This window comes from Empidonax traillii, unplaced genomic scaffold (assembly GCF_003031625.1).
Source record: "Empidonax traillii isolate 1590-97213 ecotype Southwest subspecies unplaced genomic scaffold, ASM303162v1 scaffold282:size975252, whole genome shotgun sequence".
Taxonomy (NCBI): Eukaryota; Metazoa; Chordata; class Aves; order Passeriformes; family Tyrannidae; genus Empidonax; species Empidonax traillii.
Window position 1 is genome coordinate 339,544 of NW_020955475.1, and position 17,520 is coordinate 357,063.

A 17,520-nucleotide genomic window follows, 5' to 3' on the forward strand; every position below is an offset into this window, starting at 1 on the left:
CTTTCAAACTAACTCCTGACTTCTGGATACCTGGAGATAAATGAGATGAATCTCACTCTTAATCCAGGTGCTGAAACGCTGAAAGACTAAACGCCCAGCTCCAGCAGTACCCATCTCACCAGATGGAAGAGTCAAGTTCCATTTTCATTATTTTCATTGTGGCCTCGTCACTGCAGCATCATTGGCTGCACAGGAGATACACTTCCATGAAGGGTTCCTTCCAGGAGAATATGTGTAATTTGCTGATTCGTGGTCTTTTTTTTCTCTTAATTGGGCCACACAGTACTGTGCCCCTGAGCACATGTGGGAGTGTGTGTTCAGACAAGTAGAAAGCAGTTTCTTGGTGGTAGATAGCATTCGAGGTGTTGAGTGTAGATGGCTTAAGAGTTTAGGGGTTTTTTTCCAGGTATAGGTGCCTGAATTTCACTGAACTGGGATTTAGTCTGGGTATAGGTGACCTGTTGATGTCTTACGGGCCCTTTATGTCTAAGAAGTAGTGTCTGTTTGTTATCTGGAAGAAGCCCACAGAACTTGTTATATCTTGTGGGTTTTTTCTGTTCTTTTTGATTAAATGACTCATATCTGATGGTATAGCCCAGTATTTCACCGTATGTTAGAGGGGTTTATTTCCTCTGTGCTGTCTGCAGTAATAATAGTTTAAATCATCTGTCTCAACGAGTGGATCAGAATTCCCATAAATCACAATTGGCAAACCTTAAAAAAGAAGAAAAATGTTTGATTGAAGTAGATTTCATCTTGTATTGACCTTTGCCATTTATATATATCCCAACAGAGTGATGGAACACTATTGGCTACAGGCTCGTATGATGGTTTTGCAAGAATATGGACAGAAGATGGTAAGTCAAACAACATTTATTTTCTTAAACATCAAACAGTAGTGAACTGTAATATGACTAATTTGTAAGCAAATTGTAATAATAACCTTTTCTTTATTCCAGGTAACCTTGCAAGCACCTTAGGTCAACATAAAGGTCCAATATTTGCCCTGAAATGGAACAAAAAGGGGAATTATATTTTAAGTGCTGGTGTTGATAAAGTGAGTTTTAAAAATACGTTATTGTAACATAAATATGTTGATCAATGAGCTTATGCTGCTGAATTCCTTAAGATTATTTTCTTCTGCTTCAGACATCCTGGAGAGTTTACATTTCTTTATTATGTTTTAGTGCATGCTAATTACATTTTGAGGCTGCATAAATGTGTACTATTTTTATTGAAAATATTTTATTAATATAAAAAAAGTGTAAAATTGTATCTTAAACGTGTCTCAGTTAAGGAAAGAACTGTACTTAATTTTGTAGTTTTATCAACTGATTATTGACAGAAAGGAAGTGATCTTAAAAATACTGCACCTTTTCATCTAATTATTGAAACACTTTTATTTGCATAAAATATGTATGGCTGCCTAAGCAAATATGCAAAAAAAATAGTTCTGAACTCAAAATCAAGCAAAACATAGTAGTTACAGCTGAGTGCACATTAGAGATTAAAATGAACAGATGACTCACGATGATGAGCGCAAATCCATTAAAACTGAAACTGGAAAGTATGCAGCATTCATCCTGCCTAACTTTCGATGTCTAAAAATTAGATGCATATGTCATCCTTGGCTTCCTTTATAAAATTCAGAGAGAAAAATGGCACCTCTAAGTGATGTGCTGCATGGCCTGTGTTCCAGGGAGATGCACTGACAGTGCTTCTCTCCAGCAACTGGCAGAGGGAGTCTGTGGAAACTAGCTGAGGCTTGTACATTTGGTTTGTAGGCTAGATTTTCACATCCTTCCCTTTAATAGTGGCTTATACTTGGTATATATTCAGTGACACTTGTCTTCCAATGGTAGTTCCATTATTCTGGCAAACTTACATTCTCAGTAAAAGCAGCAATTCTTTAGATGATCCATTCTCAGCAGGATGATGCATCCTTAATTTATTTTCTGGAAGCATATACTCCCAATAAATTGATAGTTCACTCAGAAGGTGGTATTGAGCTCTGCAGGGGACATGCTTACGTGTGCTGTGAGTATGGATTAAAACCTCTCATAAGCCAGTTACACTCTAGTCTGTCCCACCTCAGTGGCAAGAAATTACTGTGCTGATAGATAAACATTTCACCTGTTGGTTTGATTGTTAGAAATGTAGTTCAGCATAGTTTCAGAGTAGAATGCAACTTGCATCTTTGGAAAGGGGAAAAAGTATTCTTTAAAGAAGACAACTGAAACAGCTTTAACAAAATGCTTATTAAAAATGCAGAGTTTTGTCCTTTAGCATTATTTAGAGAGGATATGCTCATTCTTCATAGTTCTGTTGCTTCTTCTGTGGGCATGTTACTTATTTATCTACACTTACGTTATTATTCTGTAATACTTGGAAGAGATTTCTGAGTTTTCAGCTGTTAAGCATACAAGGTGCTCTGCAGTCAATAATTTTATCAGTCCGTCTTTTAGAATTGCCCATAAGTGCTTTCTGTTTTGTAAATCTGAGCTGAGCAGTCACTAATCTTCCCCCCTCCCCCCCCCCCTTTTCTTTGGATACAGACAACAATAATTTGGGATGCTCACACAGGAGAAGCTAAACAGCAGTTTCCTTTCCATTCAGGTAATTTTTGCACAATTCTTTTTAGAAAAATGAAATGCAGTTTTTAATTTTGTCAATGTACTTTATCCTTTTGTATAAATGTATCTGCCAGAGAAAAATTTCAGTCGAGTTTTTTGTGCTTTAAGTATCCTGAGTATCATGGCTTGTGGGTTTATTCTCATTTCAGAAAGATGCATTTCTGTGAGAATCAGCTTTGAAAGTCAAACTGATTCTAAGAGAGGACGTATTCACCAGCCATGTCTACCTAACTGAACAATTCTGTCATTATCTTATGTACTTGAATAGTACCAAGTGGTGATTTATGGAGAAAATTTTCAGTGGAGGTTCCTGAGATCTTTTCTATTCTTTCAGCTCCTATTCCAATGAAGCTGACTTGAGAGAGAAGCAGGCAGATCTGTCATGCAGCTTGCATTCACCACTGCACTGATAAGATCCTCAGGAACTTCTTAGCTTTAATTTTGACTTGAAGTTCTTCAATATTTGCTTTCTCTGATTATCAGAAGTCAATTGCCAACCCTGAATTTCAAAACCTTGTGGCACCAAAACCTTACTTGGATGGTCATTTGTAGATCTGATCTGCTGCAAGAAGACAGGAGATGTCACAAATACCAAGTAATCTTGACTAACAGGCAATCATTGACGCAATCTGAAGTTCACCTGAGACCAGACTTGTAGGATGATGGCTGGATTCATGGTCCAAACTGGCTAAGTTGTCATAGGGAAGAATTTTTCAGTGGTATAGTCAAACCAAGTTTAAAACCACCAAAACATTCCAGGTGATGATACTAGAAATGTTCATCTTCCTGTGTGTTCACTGCAGCTAATCCCTCTTTAAACACAGCAGGCTTTCACAAGGTACTTAAAAACACATATTTTTGGTGTTTAAAAACACATATTCTGCTGTTAATTTTAAAAAATTATTTGCCCATGCTTTTCAGTTCAATTTCTAGTTGTTCTTACTCTCGCAGTTTCACAGATGTTAATAATATGCATTAGCAATAAAAATGGTTTTTCAACAGAAGACCAAAAGTATGTCCATGCACACAACAAATCCATACTCTGCATTTTTGTCACTCATCTCCTCGCTTATTAATGCAACTGTCAGTTTAGAGGAGCTGGTGTCTGCTGACAGATTTTCTCACTGTGGTGTTTATTTATCTATCCTAACTGTTCCATAACAGCAAACTTCACACTGTGGAGCTATTTAGTTAGTGAGACTCTTAATCCTCTGATCCCCAACTATTAATCTAAATAGCTGTGTATCCAGAACTTGGTTACTGTTTCAGAATTATATTCACTGACGTATAAGCTGTCTTGGCAGTGATGTGCATCAAGGACATATCCCTCCATTCCCCTTTTAGCAAGTTGAAAACTTCTCTACGTCTTCCAATGCAATGTGCCCATGTCCATCTGCATTAATAGATTTTTTTTAAAAATTCTTACTGCACATGCTGTTTGTCTTTGGACCATAAGACATAACTGAAGTGTAGATCTGGAGAAGCTAATATTTTTAAACTTTTTTTCAGTATTTCCAATTTGTTTTCATAGGGAAGTAAAGCAATGAGTTATTCAGGAAATTGTTGATAAGCCAAAAGCATATCTCCTACACAACCCTCTTCAAATCAGCCAGTCTGCCCTCACATGATAGAATCTTTGTCCTCACAAGTCTAAAGCCACAAAGACCTCACCTTGTCGTCTTTGAATCACTTACTCACCAGAACAAACTAACAGCAAATTCCTTCCCATATCTGGAATCCGAAAACCTCGTTTACATAAGGATTAAAGGTGGCATTTTAACAATCAAAGTCTAGTCTAGGCAGAGTACACTTCCTTTAATACATACTTCTTTGAAGTTTGGAGATAGTTGGCCTGGGAATAGCGTACGTTTTTTTACTCTCTGCTGCTTTACAACAATTAGTTTAGTTTACAACTACATGAACAGAACTGTCATCTTAAAATACATAAGGAAAACTCCTTTGTCTAGGTCTTGAAGGCCTCCATACCATTGGTGCACTGGTATTCCCATGTAACTTTTAAGGTTTTATAGTCAAAATACATAAGTATGCAAATAAGTAGTTTCTAGGGTTTCATTATTCTTTGCAAAACTATGAGTCATCGTGGGGCATTTGATCAAAATATGTATTCACAAAACTTATTTCTTTAAAGTGGAACAAAATAATCCAGTTTTGGCATCTGGTGATGGATGTGGACTGATGTCAATCCATGCAGGAACAAAAATTGGTTAATTGCTACCGAAAGAGCTATTTGTATGACCCAGGTTTAGACGTCTAAGTGTGTAGTTACAGGACAAGGGGTTTACAAATTGAAAGAGATTAGGTTCAGATTAGATATTAGGAAGAAATTCTTTACAGTGAGGGTAGTGAAGCACTGGAACAGGTTGCCCAGAGAAGCTGTGGATCCGCCTCCATCCCATCAAAGCCAGGTTGGGTGTAGCTCCAAGAAACCTGGCCTGGTGAAAGGTGTCCCTGCCCATGGCAGCGGGGTTGGAACTAGATGATCTCTAAGGACCCTACCAACCCAGGCCGTTCTGTGATTCTGTGATCTGAGTGCTCTGAATCACACCTAAATTTGTTCAGAAAAATCCTAAATTAACGGATAATTATTGTAACACTTCTATTGTTGGTTTTTATTCTAGCTGCATTTCTTACAGATTTGTTGCTGCTTTTATTAGATGATATTCTAATATTTTTTATGTGATTGGCTGCTATCCTGTGATTTTGGGAACACTTTGGCAATCTGATTACTTGCATCAAGAACCACGTTTAGTTGTTTTCTTTCAGACCGTTTTATGTAGTTAACTTATCCAGTAAACATATGATTGAGTACACAAATAAATGAATCAGTGTTAATTATCAGCACTTTATGTTTCAAATTATACTGCAATGTAAATCTGTAGCTTTAGGTGCCAGTAGCTCTCTGAAAATTACTTTTTGATTCATACATATCATGCTAGATATTAGCCCTGAAGGCATATTGTTATTAATGATGATAGATTTTTGTTTGTTCTGAATTAATAATACAAAGCTTGCAGCATAAGAAGAAAGACAAACAGGTAGTTAAAGAAACAAAATCCTTCATTTCCTAATCCTCATTCATCTTCATTGGAAAATTCAAAAGCAGTCTGCCTTTCTTAAATATATTTCCTTTATATTTCTACAATGTAGTAATTCCTTACCTCAATAATACAGAATTATTGAGTTTTTTCATTAATACTGTAAAAAATACTTGTATGAGAAACAATTTCAGCCCTCCATTCTCATTTGGAGAGCTACCTGATGATTCAGAAGGTGATGGGGATCCTGTTTCATTTTGCAGTTCATAAAAATTATAACAGGAAAAACATAGTTAATTCTAACAGGCTTGGAAGAACAGATATCCTCTCACCTCTGTATTACCAAAGTATCTTTCTGAACATATTTGAATAAGGAATTTTCTGGTTTCATTTTAATGACAAATTTGCATTGTGTCTTTGCCAGAAAGAGGTTCAGCTTTGTTTCCTATATGCTGGTCTCTTTTTGACACACTTTCTTCTCACAATAGTATGCTGAGAATGAAGATTTCTGTATTTTAGCGAGTCTTATGTCATCCTCTGGAGGGCAGCTAAACTCTTTCCTGAGGAAAAAAAAACCCAAGAAGCAGTTAAAGAACCATAAGCAAGCTGTTTGTCAGAAGCTCCCTCCTGCTCCTGCATGTGCTTTTAGTCTCCAGTGACATGCTGTAAAAGTTGTTTGGGGTATTTTTCCCATACTTTTTGCAGAGAGTGTATGTTGCACACAAGCACTAGTTACATGTTCATGTACTATCTGTGTACAGAGTTTCATTAGTTCAGTATTAGTTAATGCCAAACTCTCTGCAGAAACTGTTCCTCTCATTTCAGATCAGCTTGATCAATGTACCTGTCTAAAATCAGTCCCCAACCAAATTAAACTGAACGTCAGTGTTATTAATCCAGGTGCCAGCACAGAGCAATAGGTTTGTGTCAGTGGTTGCATAAAGCTCGTACAAAAAGGAAGATGCCACTTGTGTCTTCACCTTCCCAGTGTGTTTTGTCTGGCATTCACAGGAGCTTTGTTTCTAAACCAGATTAAATTATTCATGTTTTTTTCTGGATTAGTTTTGTTTCAGTGTCTTCACTGAACTGGCTTACAGAGGGATGAATACTAGAGATGGCCCAAGAGACATGCGTATCCACTGCAGTAGAAAAATTATTTTGTGCCCTTCAGACAGTTCCTCTCAGCCCTATAACTGGCAGCACGTGACAGGCCAAGGACTAGCCTGTAGTCCGTTTGATCCATATGCGTAACAGGAGAAAAATGATTTGGGATAGCTGTTTCTTTGCCGTGTTCCCTGATGTTCCTTCTGTTGTTTGTACTTCACAGCTCCTGCTCTGGATGTAGACTGGCAGAACAACACTACATTTGCCTCCTGCAGCACTGACATGTGCATTCACGTATGCAGACTTGGCTGTGATCGTCCCGTTAAAACCTTTCAAGGACACACAGTAAGTTTAAGAAGTCCAAAATGTTAGTGTTAAAGTCACAGCAGCATATTACCATGATGGCAGATGTGTTTGCAGGGTCTATTCTAGCACTAAAGGTGTTACACCCCATTGCTTCCCTAAAAACATATTCCTTGGGAGTGATTCACGGTCTGTGAGAAGGGATAAAATGTTCTAAATCACTGTAGGAGGCAAAACCTGCGGCTTAAACAGTGAGAACATATGTAGCATGAGCTGCAGACTAAAGGCGTGTTAATAAAAAAGTTTTTGGTTTTCACTAGCTTAGTTTCCTTTAGTTAATGAGAGCTGTAAATAAGGAGAGAACAATTTACCCCCAGCCATTGTTCAATTTTAGAATCAATTTAATCTGATAAGATGTATTTAAGGTGTACTTCCGCCCACTTTTCCTGGTGGTATTTAATAACCATCAGAGGTTACTTTTTCTAGCTTTCATTTGTGAGAAAAACTGCTATCACCTACCGACCTGTAATTTATATGTTAACTTCCAGAATTTGCTATCTTCCCATTGAGGAAAAATTGCATTTGGAGACCTTTATGCTAGTCTGTGGTTAAACTGGTATTTCATGACTGATTGTACATTCCTAGCAACACACTGCTGCTTTTTATGATTATATAAAATGCACCGTTTTCCATGCATTTACACATACATCTCTCTCTTTAGAGAGATCAGCATTGTTGTAGAGCTGCAATACTAAGAATTATAAACTCCACAAAACTTTACACCCGACCATTATAAGTATTTTCTGTTGAAAACTTGTATTGTTTACAGAATATTGATGAAATAAATGCCTCCATTTAAAAAAGAAGCTAATGCTGTATCAATCTGTCTTGTTTGAGGGTTTATTTAAGTCCTTGCATATGAAGAAAGGATATGAGAGACTTTGTGCCAGAACACGCATCAGAAGACTGATTGTTTGTATTGTTCACAAATATAAAATGGTTTCACTCCAAAATGCCACTTAAATAGTGTGTTTGGGAGGCAGCACTGCCTTTGTTTCAATCCCTAAAAGCACCCAGGACTGTAATTTGTGGGTTAACTTGCTCCATGCATAAACCTTGAGTGCCCTCTACTGAGTGCCCAATACAATGCAGTGACTGGAATATTTACTTTAAAAAAATCACTCTTTATTTCAGAACGAAGTTAATGCAATCAAATGGGACCCATCTGGCATGCTACTAGCATCTTGCTCCGATGATATGACATTAAAGGTAATAAAATTTTCATTCCTACTGTTCAAAAAGTAAGGACAAAAATCTTGTCTGTTTTTTCATCTTCTCCAGAATGATGGTGCTGTGTCACTTAAAACTCTGCATGAACAGTAGTTTCCATTTTGCCCCATATTTCTTAAAGTTTAGAGCAAATAGGTGTTGCGGGACTGATATGTCACTGTCACAGAAAAGTTGTACTTTAAATATACACAGATATATATACACCTGCATACCTGTCAGCAGAAGCACAAGCCGGATAAGAAGCAGTCTGTTGGTTACACTTTGAAAAAGAATATAAAAGTTGTTTTCTTTCCCTTTGGTGCCTTTTTTTTTTTTCCCCAAAAAAATAACTTCATTAGAGCCATATGACTATTCTTTTTCTCTTTTTAATAGTCTTGGCCTAAGCAATGGGACACAACATATGTATTCAGAGCCCACCAAAAATCTCTCTGAAGATGTCTATCTTTATCCATTCTCTGTATGGGAAGTGTGTGGTCGCTATGCTGCTGATGTACATGTCTCTGCTAGGGGCCTGAAGTTGGGTGAGATGGATATGTATTCAGGCTCACAGGCAGCATAGGCTGCTTCACCAGCACACCTGGTACTGTACCAGTACAGTGTTGCTAATATCTGGTTTGCAGAAAGGCACAATAGAGCTTTTCCAGCCCAAAGCCCTCTCTCTCGTTCTCCCTTCCCAGCCACATCACATGAAGGCTGTGTCTGTGTAGGAAATAGCTGTATGTTCTAACAGCAGAGCCCTCCTGCTGGACTGTTGATTTATGCTGGTTCCTTAAAGAAAGCAAATATCCCAGGAAAGATTTCGTTTTGTGGATAGAATTGTACCAGTAATAGTTTCCTCATAGTGTAGTTGTGTTAATTAAGACTCATACCTCTTTCCCTTGTTGATTGACACAGCTGAAGCATGGGACATTTCTAGCATGAAACTGAGAGAGCAGCAGAACTTACAGAGAAGAGTTAAGTGAATGTCAGTGTTACAAATGTTGCCTCTTCAAAAGTAGGCTGAGTTCTGCTATTCTGCTCTGACTTTGCCATGTATACCCACTGAGGTTTTCATCATTCTGGATCTAAATGTATTATTGCAAACTACTCACAGAACTGGAAGTTTACAGAAAATGGGGCAGAAAGGGAGCACCTTGTCTGTTATGCTACCAGAAAGCAATATTGCAGTAACTATTCATGCTCTGCCCAAACGTCCTGACCCAGTGGTAGCACAACTTTTTGGTGCCCAGTTGTGTGCTGTGTTTTATAAACCACTGTGGATCGGTGTTGTTGGTACCAGTTCAAATTCCTGACCGCTGAATTTGGCACAAGAACTAGTAGTTTGCTATCCCTGGCCTCACTTGTTTTTAAAAACCTTCAGTGGTGGAAACTGCAAATGCTCCAAATTCAGGCAACTATTCTTCTTCCTTTTCCTTCATAAATCATGTCTCCCAGACTTCTTTTTTCTTCTCTATTTTTGGAGATCATTATGCTTTCCTATAACTTCTTGGAACACGCTGCCTCTTAGCCATAGAACATGGCTGGGCTTTATGTAGCATTTCCAAAAGCAGTCTCAGGTCCACTATGAGAATTCAGCATAAGAGCTCATCATTCCTCTCATGCAACAACTGCTACCATTGCTACCTTTTTTGATATCCCTGTGAAACTGAGTGACTAAATTTGAGTTATTTTCCCTGCTGTGAATTAGCTTCATCTTATTTTCTCAGCTTAAGAAAAGGTGGACTCAATTACCTGTTGTCTCTGTTGTGCATATTCTTCATCTCATGCTGAAGTATTTGGCCATGTAACACTGCATAAATAGCTGATCATCTTCCATCTTCTGCACTGTTAAAAGCATGAGGAAGACAAATGGAGTTCAAGTGGAAAAGGAAAATTTTGCTAGCATAAGAGAAAATTGCTAGGTTCTAAGTAGTTACTGCAGTTTTCTTCTCATTTTTTAAAATGACTGTGTGACTTAAACTTCATGTTAAACATCTCTAAATAGATTACCTTTAATGTGTTTATGAAAATACACTTACAGGCTATGGGCAGTACAGCAACTATTTAATTCTTCTCATTTATTGAATAAATACTATTAAATATGTGACTACTTCCCCTATTGGAGTTATTTTAATGTGTGCCAAATTGCTGCATTAATAAATTATGTTTATGTGTATGTATGTGGGTCAAGATCTTAAATAAACAAATGGTGAAAATTACATAGAACTGAAATAACTCAGCTGGGAAGAGATTAGTAACACAGCTATTTATCCCCTTCGTTATTACTCTGACTTAGATTTGGAGCATGAAGCAAGATACCTGTGTACATGATCTTCAGGCTCACAGCAAAGAGATTTATACTATCAAATGGAGCCCTACAGGACCAGGCACCAGCAACCCAAACTCCAATATCATGTTAGCAAGGTAAAAAACACACCTCTTTCCCTTGCCTGCCAAGAGGGATCATCTTTCTGACACATAACCCTGCTGTCACATCACCATCAATCTTCCTGCAGGCAATTCCACTAAAAAGTATCTGTAACTCAGGGGGATGGATACAAAGGGAAAGGATTCATATTTGAAAAAGGAAGGGGGGGGGAAAGAAGGAAAATTGAGTCGTGTGACATTTAACTTTTCAGCTGCCTTGATTAAAGGGTTGTAAATTTGACATTGCACTTCGACATTCAGCACAGGGTTGTTATGAGTGAAAGTACTGAGGCAGATGGCACCTATTGAGGCATCTGGAATGGTGTTTAACCAGGGTCATGCAACTCCCCTGGGCAGATACGGACAATTTTTGTAGCCTTCTTAGCTAAAAAAGAAAAGCTTGGATAATCCTTAAAGATTCATTAGAAAATCTGTGCAAAATTCTTCTTTGAATTTAGGAAATATATTTGCTTGTAGAATGCCAGTTGATGGTAGTACTGTGGGATTGTCAAATTAGTTCATAGGGCATGCAGTTTGGGGAGGAGCTGTGTCAAAACTGGTTTATTTATTTTGCTCTTTAGTCTGGGAGTGGCTGGTGAAGAACTTCACTTTCTTGAAGTTATTCTTTTAATATTATTTTGAACACCAGTTATTTTCTTTGCCTTTCTCTGAGCCTGTGATTTGGGATTTACATGGAATGTAGCAAAAAGCATCTCTGAAACAAAGCAAAAAGAACCACAGTTCTAGAGAATTACAGAATGCTAATTCATTAAGCAGTGTGAATCCATTAGGAATAAGATCTGTTTGGAACACTTTATCCTATTGATGACAATATATATTTGACCTTACTGAATAATAGCAGGTAGAATCTCAAAAGGAGGGAGCTTGGCCCTCTTAGGGCTATATACAGAACACCTAGATAAGCCCAAAGGGTCCTCATACAAGAATTCAGTTCTATAGCTGTAGTTCTTAACATAAAAAACATAAAGGCTGTGGTGCATTTTAGCTTTTCTGTTTGAAACATTATGTCTTGCTTAGCAAAAAAAACCCCTGTGGTATTCTTTTCTAATGTTTACAGTATCAAACTACAAATGGATTAACACCCAAATTATTACATGCTTGTGTTTGAATGCTTGTTGCAGTGCTTCGTTTGATTCCACTGTTCGGCTGTGGGACGTTGACCGAGGAGTCTGCATCCATACGTTAACAAAGCATCAAGAGCCCGTCTACAGTGTAGCTTTTAGTCCTGATGGAAAATATCTAGCCAGTGGGTCCTTTGACAAATGTGTCCATATATGGAATACTCAGGTACTGTTTTGTTCATGTGAAGCACATGCTGGTTTAGGTGACGCATTAATAGCAAAAGCCAAAATGGAAAATATTCTGCCACATATGACCTGCCAGCCAAGGTCAACCTGACTGTGTTGGCTGATACAAATCCATAGCAGCTGAGTCGCTCAGGTGCAGTGAGGTGACTGTCCAGTACATTTCTGCTCACTGTTTTGTGTATGCTAAAATAGCTAGCATGTATGAAAAGGTATGTTGTGTTGGGTCATCAGCTTTGTGAAGCGGAGGTGTGGATTGATTCTTAGCAATAGGGGATACTTTTATGTAGTTACAAGCTGAGTTCAGCTATGAGGCTGATGCTCCTCTTCCTTTTTGAAGAGGGAATGATAAATACAAAGGGTGTACAGGCTGGGGACTGATGATATTCTGTAGAAAAGAGGGACATCATAATTCCACAGATTTAATTCTGGATACTGATGCCTCACAACCTGAAATAGCAACAAACTTTAGAGAAGACCTCATCAGCCTAACTCCCCAGGCCTTTACTGTTACAGAGTTGACAAAAACACTCTAAAGAGTCCTGCTGTTTCTGAAGGAGCCTGTTGCTCTTCATTATCAAAGACCAGTTTCCCAACTTCAGCACCTTATGGAGACGGCCATAGCTGGGTGATGGGAACAGCTCCCCCTCGCTGTCACTCTGTAGTGCCACATGACAGAGAAAAAGAAGGGAAACTTCTGTTTCAAATGTCTGCCTGCTGTTTTGCTTTGTAGAGTGGAACTCTAGTACATAGCTACAGAGGCACCGGGGGCATCTTTGAAGTCTGCTGGAATGCCAGAGGAGACAAAGTGGGAGCAAGCGCGTCAGACGGATCGGTAAGGATCTTTAAACATTGTAAAGGTTGAGTGGAGATTTTTGGCGAACATCAACAAAAAACCTGCATGCTATGTCATCTCTTATGGACAGAGCTGAAGGTGAAGGCAGCTCAAGACATAAATAAGTAGCTCTGTGTAGTATATTGAAAACGCTCCTGCTTGGAAAGGTTTTAAATACTAGGAGGTGGTGTTCTTATTGGAAATGAAGAATGGTTATGGAATAGATTAATATTGCTGAAAATGAGAATGACTTTTAAATACATATTTGACAAGAACAACAGTAGTGTTGTTTCTATTGTTGTCAGTTTTTAATGAAGATCATACCACAGCAATCTCTAACAAACAGTTTTCCTGGAGCTTTCTGAGTTTAGTCCCACAGAAGTTTACCCTTGAATAAGGAATGATGCCCAAAGATTTCCTCATGTGGTAAAGGAGAAATATTGCCATAGAAATACTGATTATTCAGTATGCAAACCAATTCTTGAGATGGGCTGTTTCGAAGCTGGGGAGTGTGATGTTCAGCTGGATGATCAGCCTGTGTACTTCCACATCACCTTCAGAAATGGTTCTTAATGCTGGGTCTTTTCTCTGCAGGTTTGTGTTCTAGATCTGCGGAAGTAAAAGTAAAATGTTTTAGAAGAAATTTCAAATGGACCAGCAGTGAATGTGTGGGGAGAAGCACTCTTCAAAACTATTCTTAACAGCTCCAGAACTGTACGAACTTGAACAAAGTTAGAGTGTACCGTGAAACCAACTCTCCCTGGCCACAGGTGACTAGTATTTTGTCCGTAACCTTCATCAAGGAGTTAAAACGCAGTCACTTCAGAGGGGGAGGGAATGGTTTCCACCTGGAACATTCAGCCTTGGAAGCATGAAGCCACCAGCTAGGCATTGCACTGTTTGGTTTGCATCTGAGAACTTGCTCTGATGGCTGGGAAAAAAAAAAAAAAGCTGTGCCAAAAAAAAATTAATAATAAAAAAAAGGAAAAAAAAAAAAGAAAGAAAAAAAAAGAAAAATGCTGTGATAAACCAAAAGGGAAAAAAAAATCCTCCTCCATGCGGTGTTGTATTTTTTCCTTCCAATTTGGACACTACAGTTGCTCTCCCAAAGGACGTTCAAAGACCAGTTTGTACTGATGAAATGCTCAACTTTGTAATCACAACACTTTCTATTTTCTAGACTACTTTTTTGTTCAGTGGTTTTTCTATCAGCTGGAATATTACAGCCTGGAGGATACCAGGCTTAGGATGAAACTTTTGTTTTCCTTTTATTTCTCCCTTCCACTCCCAACTTCTCCTTCCTTTTTTTTTCTCCTCTTTCTTCTTGCCCTTTTTTTTATTTTTTTTTCTTTTTTCCCTGTATGCCCATAGTAGATGCAACCAGGTGGACATGACAATGAAAATTTTTGACAGACTGCTTCTCCTCTCTTCTATCTCTTTCTTTTCCTTTCTTTTTCTCCATTTAAAAGAAAAAAAAATCCTCCATGCTTCAGATCTTAGCGTCTAAAGGGCACTTTCAGCAAATTGTGTAATAAGTGCTTTATATAAGAATGCAGTGCTGGGGAAGATTTTTACAGGAGAAAGATGACTTTTAACAGAAAGAACCCAGTGTATTTTTGGAAAAAAAATATTTTTTATGTTAAACAGTTTTAAAAGCCTAAAATTACCACAAAATGTAGACCAGTTGTGTAATTCAAGCAAAAAGAATGACACAGAGTCCAGGTAACATGAAAGGTGCAGTATCCTTTTTCTCTTCTTTCTCAGAAAGTGCTGTAAGAAAAAATGTCATTTGATACAATAAATACCAGTCCTTTACTAAGGGCCCTCTTCCAGCATCCAGCCATTTATGTAGTCTCTTTTCATTTTTTATGACTGTTTGATGAGGTACACTAATTCAAAGAGATTCATAAGACTGAGACTATAAATACAGCATTCATTTGCTCTAGTCTATATTTTTGTTTGTTTTCAGTAGCCAGGAGAAAATGCTTGTGTATCTCCTTTCCTCTAGAGATAGTTCAGATTTTGACAGAACATGGGTTTGGCTGCCTGTGGCCTTACTGAGCAGTGCTGTCTTCCACTGTTCATCCCACTCAGCTGTTTCTATTCCAGTAAGTCGGTGGGGTTTTACCACTGACTTGGATGAGACCTGGTGAACTGAAATGTATTGACTGCATCTGTCACGGTTGAAGAATGGGTTCTTGCCAGGCTCCTATCCATCCACGGACCACAAACACCAGGAAGCAGGCTCTTCCATTGCACCTGGTGGTATGTGGTGCTGCTGTCACCCTCAGCCATGCATGTGCTGCATCCTGCTAGGAAAGCTCTGGGTCTGCCCTTGGAGGCTCGCTGTCTGCCCAGGCTGGTTTAGCCTTGAGTCCTCAGTGTGGTACTTGGAAGACAACCATGAATTCTTCGTTAGGCGACAGTAGCGTAAAAGATATATAAATTGTATCTCAACATATGTACCGCTATAAAGTTAAGGTGGGTGAAATGATCAGAATGACAATGGAGAGTTCCAAAGCACCACCTATCCACTTTGGACAAGATTTCTTTACTGTAACCCTGACACCTGCACAGATGCCAACTGAAGACTACTCTAAGAGGAAATGATGGATGCAAAGAAAGACATACAGGCAGAATTTACTGGAAATGCTCAGAACTGTCTGAGTCAAACAGGTGTCCTCTCTATCCCACAGACTAGGCTAGGATCTGTAGGAGAGAAATCAACATATGTAGTACCTTCTTGCCCAAAGCTGATGTAATGCAGCATCTCCCCTTGGATTTGATCACAACTGTTGGAGTGGTGATTTAATCTGAGCAAATTCAGAGCCCTAGGGCTAAAATGGTGATGGTAAGACCTGCTGAGCACCACAGCATCATCATGGAATCAGTACCCCACTTTTTCTCATGAGTTTTCTTCTCTTTATGCTTGCATCTATAGAGGATCTTAGTCCTTCCAGTGGAACTAGTCACTGCCAGCTTCAGCTATGTTTCTTGAAAATGCACCTTTGGAAAGGAGAAAAGAACAGAAGGAAACAACTGCTAAAAGTGTTTCTCAGTCCTGAGGCGAAAGCAGTTATTAATGTCAGTTAGGCTTGTTTGTAATTTGTCTCAAACACTTGGATGCTAGAAGGTATCAAGGATTATTTTTGGTGTTAAATGCATTTATGTGTTGGTTTTAATTTTTTGCTCCAAGAGCATGGGCTGTAGATCATCATGTGGCAGTTTTGCACTGTTTTATAATAACCACATGTACCTACTAATTTAAAGTCATTACTTTTTTTTAGAAAAAGACAACTTGCTCAAAGAGAGGCTTGAATTTGAATACAAGGGCATAATGTGGTTTTATAAAGCACGGTTGGGTCAATGATTTGATTACAGTCATTGCATGTACACGGTTAACTAACTTCCTAAGCTGCTTTTTGGTAGCATTTCTGAGAACAGGCAGAAATTGCAGTTCTGTGGGCAGCAGAGCAGTGGAGGGCAGCACTGATGGGGCTCTGGCATTGCCTCTGTCCCCTGAGTGATACCTGAATAGGCCAGACCTCAGGATTTGAAGAGATGAGTTTTCTCAATCCGAGTTCAGCAATGCCATATGACTGACTGGCTACATAGCCTGTGTTTCCCAGGCTATGCTTGTTCCCAGGATAGCTATTGTAGATAACAGGGTGGTGTCCATGCCACCTCTTGCTTTTTTCTTTTTCTGTTTGTTTTTTTTTTTTTTTTAATTTGTCAGAACACCACTTTTCCTCTGCCTGCCTACATGGAGGTAAGAAGCCAAGAGAAACAAAATTTGGTTGGTTTGCAAAGCCCACATGTGAGAGAGGCTGCTGCTGTAAGTTTTCCATACGGACCATCAGATTTAAAAGCAGCACGTTTGAGGAGCTGAAAAAATTCACCTTCCTTCCCCTCCCCAGACTCTAAAGATTGGAAAATCCTCAAAGGTGCTGTAGTAGGTCGTTTTCAGCTATTAAAGGAGACAGAAGGTGTAGTTGTGAAGGTTAATCCTAGCCTAAGGAGATGGTTTCTTCAGGACATGGGATATGGGGAGAGAGGCTTTCCCAGCTGGTAGTTTGTCTCAGCCTAGACCTGCAGAACTGTGTTCTTAGGAGCTCTCGCTTTCCTCTACCACGGCGGAGCAGCAGCATTGCCCAGCCAGCAGAGCCTTCCTGCAGCTCCCCTAAAACACAACTGCACGAAGCAACAGGCCAGAGGACTTCGTTCTTTTCATAAAATTTCTTTTTATAATGTTGTTTATAGTTCTTTGTAACAGAAGAGAAATGGAAAAACCTAAGTGACCACACAGGATTGTGAAACCATCCAGAGACTTGCTGGATTTTTACCCTTGCTGGCTGTCTGGAACTGGCCCTGAACTGAAATAAAACCCAGTTTCTGAAAAACCACTCCACTCTGTGGATTAGAAGGATACTGAATCTTTTATGTAGAAAACACTGGGTCCCTTATGGGGCAATAAAGGGCCTGACTTACAGGGTTATACACACATTAACCCCATGCTACATCTTAGAAATTTCCTTTTAATTTGTTTTAAAAAAAAAAAAAAAAGAAAA

General features: G+C 38.8%; 1 protein-coding gene across 4 annotated transcripts in view; it reads left to right on the forward strand.

Moving 5' to 3' along the window:
• Positions 1-17,499, forward strand: part of TBL1X (transducin beta like 1 X-linked) — a 200,185-nt gene extending 182,686 nt beyond the window's left edge. For all 4 annotated transcript variants that reach the window (XM_027890241.1, XM_027890243.1, XM_027890242.1 and 1 more), the window contains 9 exons: positions 794-857; positions 960-1,057; positions 2,556-2,616; positions 7,017-7,138; positions 8,291-8,365; positions 10,662-10,789; positions 11,935-12,100; positions 12,851-12,952; positions 13,547-17,499. In XM_027890241.1, the coding sequence (XP_027746042.1) occupies positions 794-857; positions 960-1,057; positions 2,556-2,616; positions 7,017-7,138; positions 8,291-8,365; positions 10,662-10,789; positions 11,935-12,100; positions 12,851-12,952; positions 13,547-13,573 (843 nt within the window). In that variant the 3' untranslated portion in view covers positions 13,574-17,499. The remainder of the gene's footprint in view (positions 1-793; positions 858-959; positions 1,058-2,555; positions 2,617-7,016; positions 7,139-8,290; positions 8,366-10,661; positions 10,790-11,934; positions 12,101-12,850; positions 12,953-13,546) is intronic.
• The last annotated feature ends 21 nt before the right edge of the window (positions 17,500-17,520 follow it).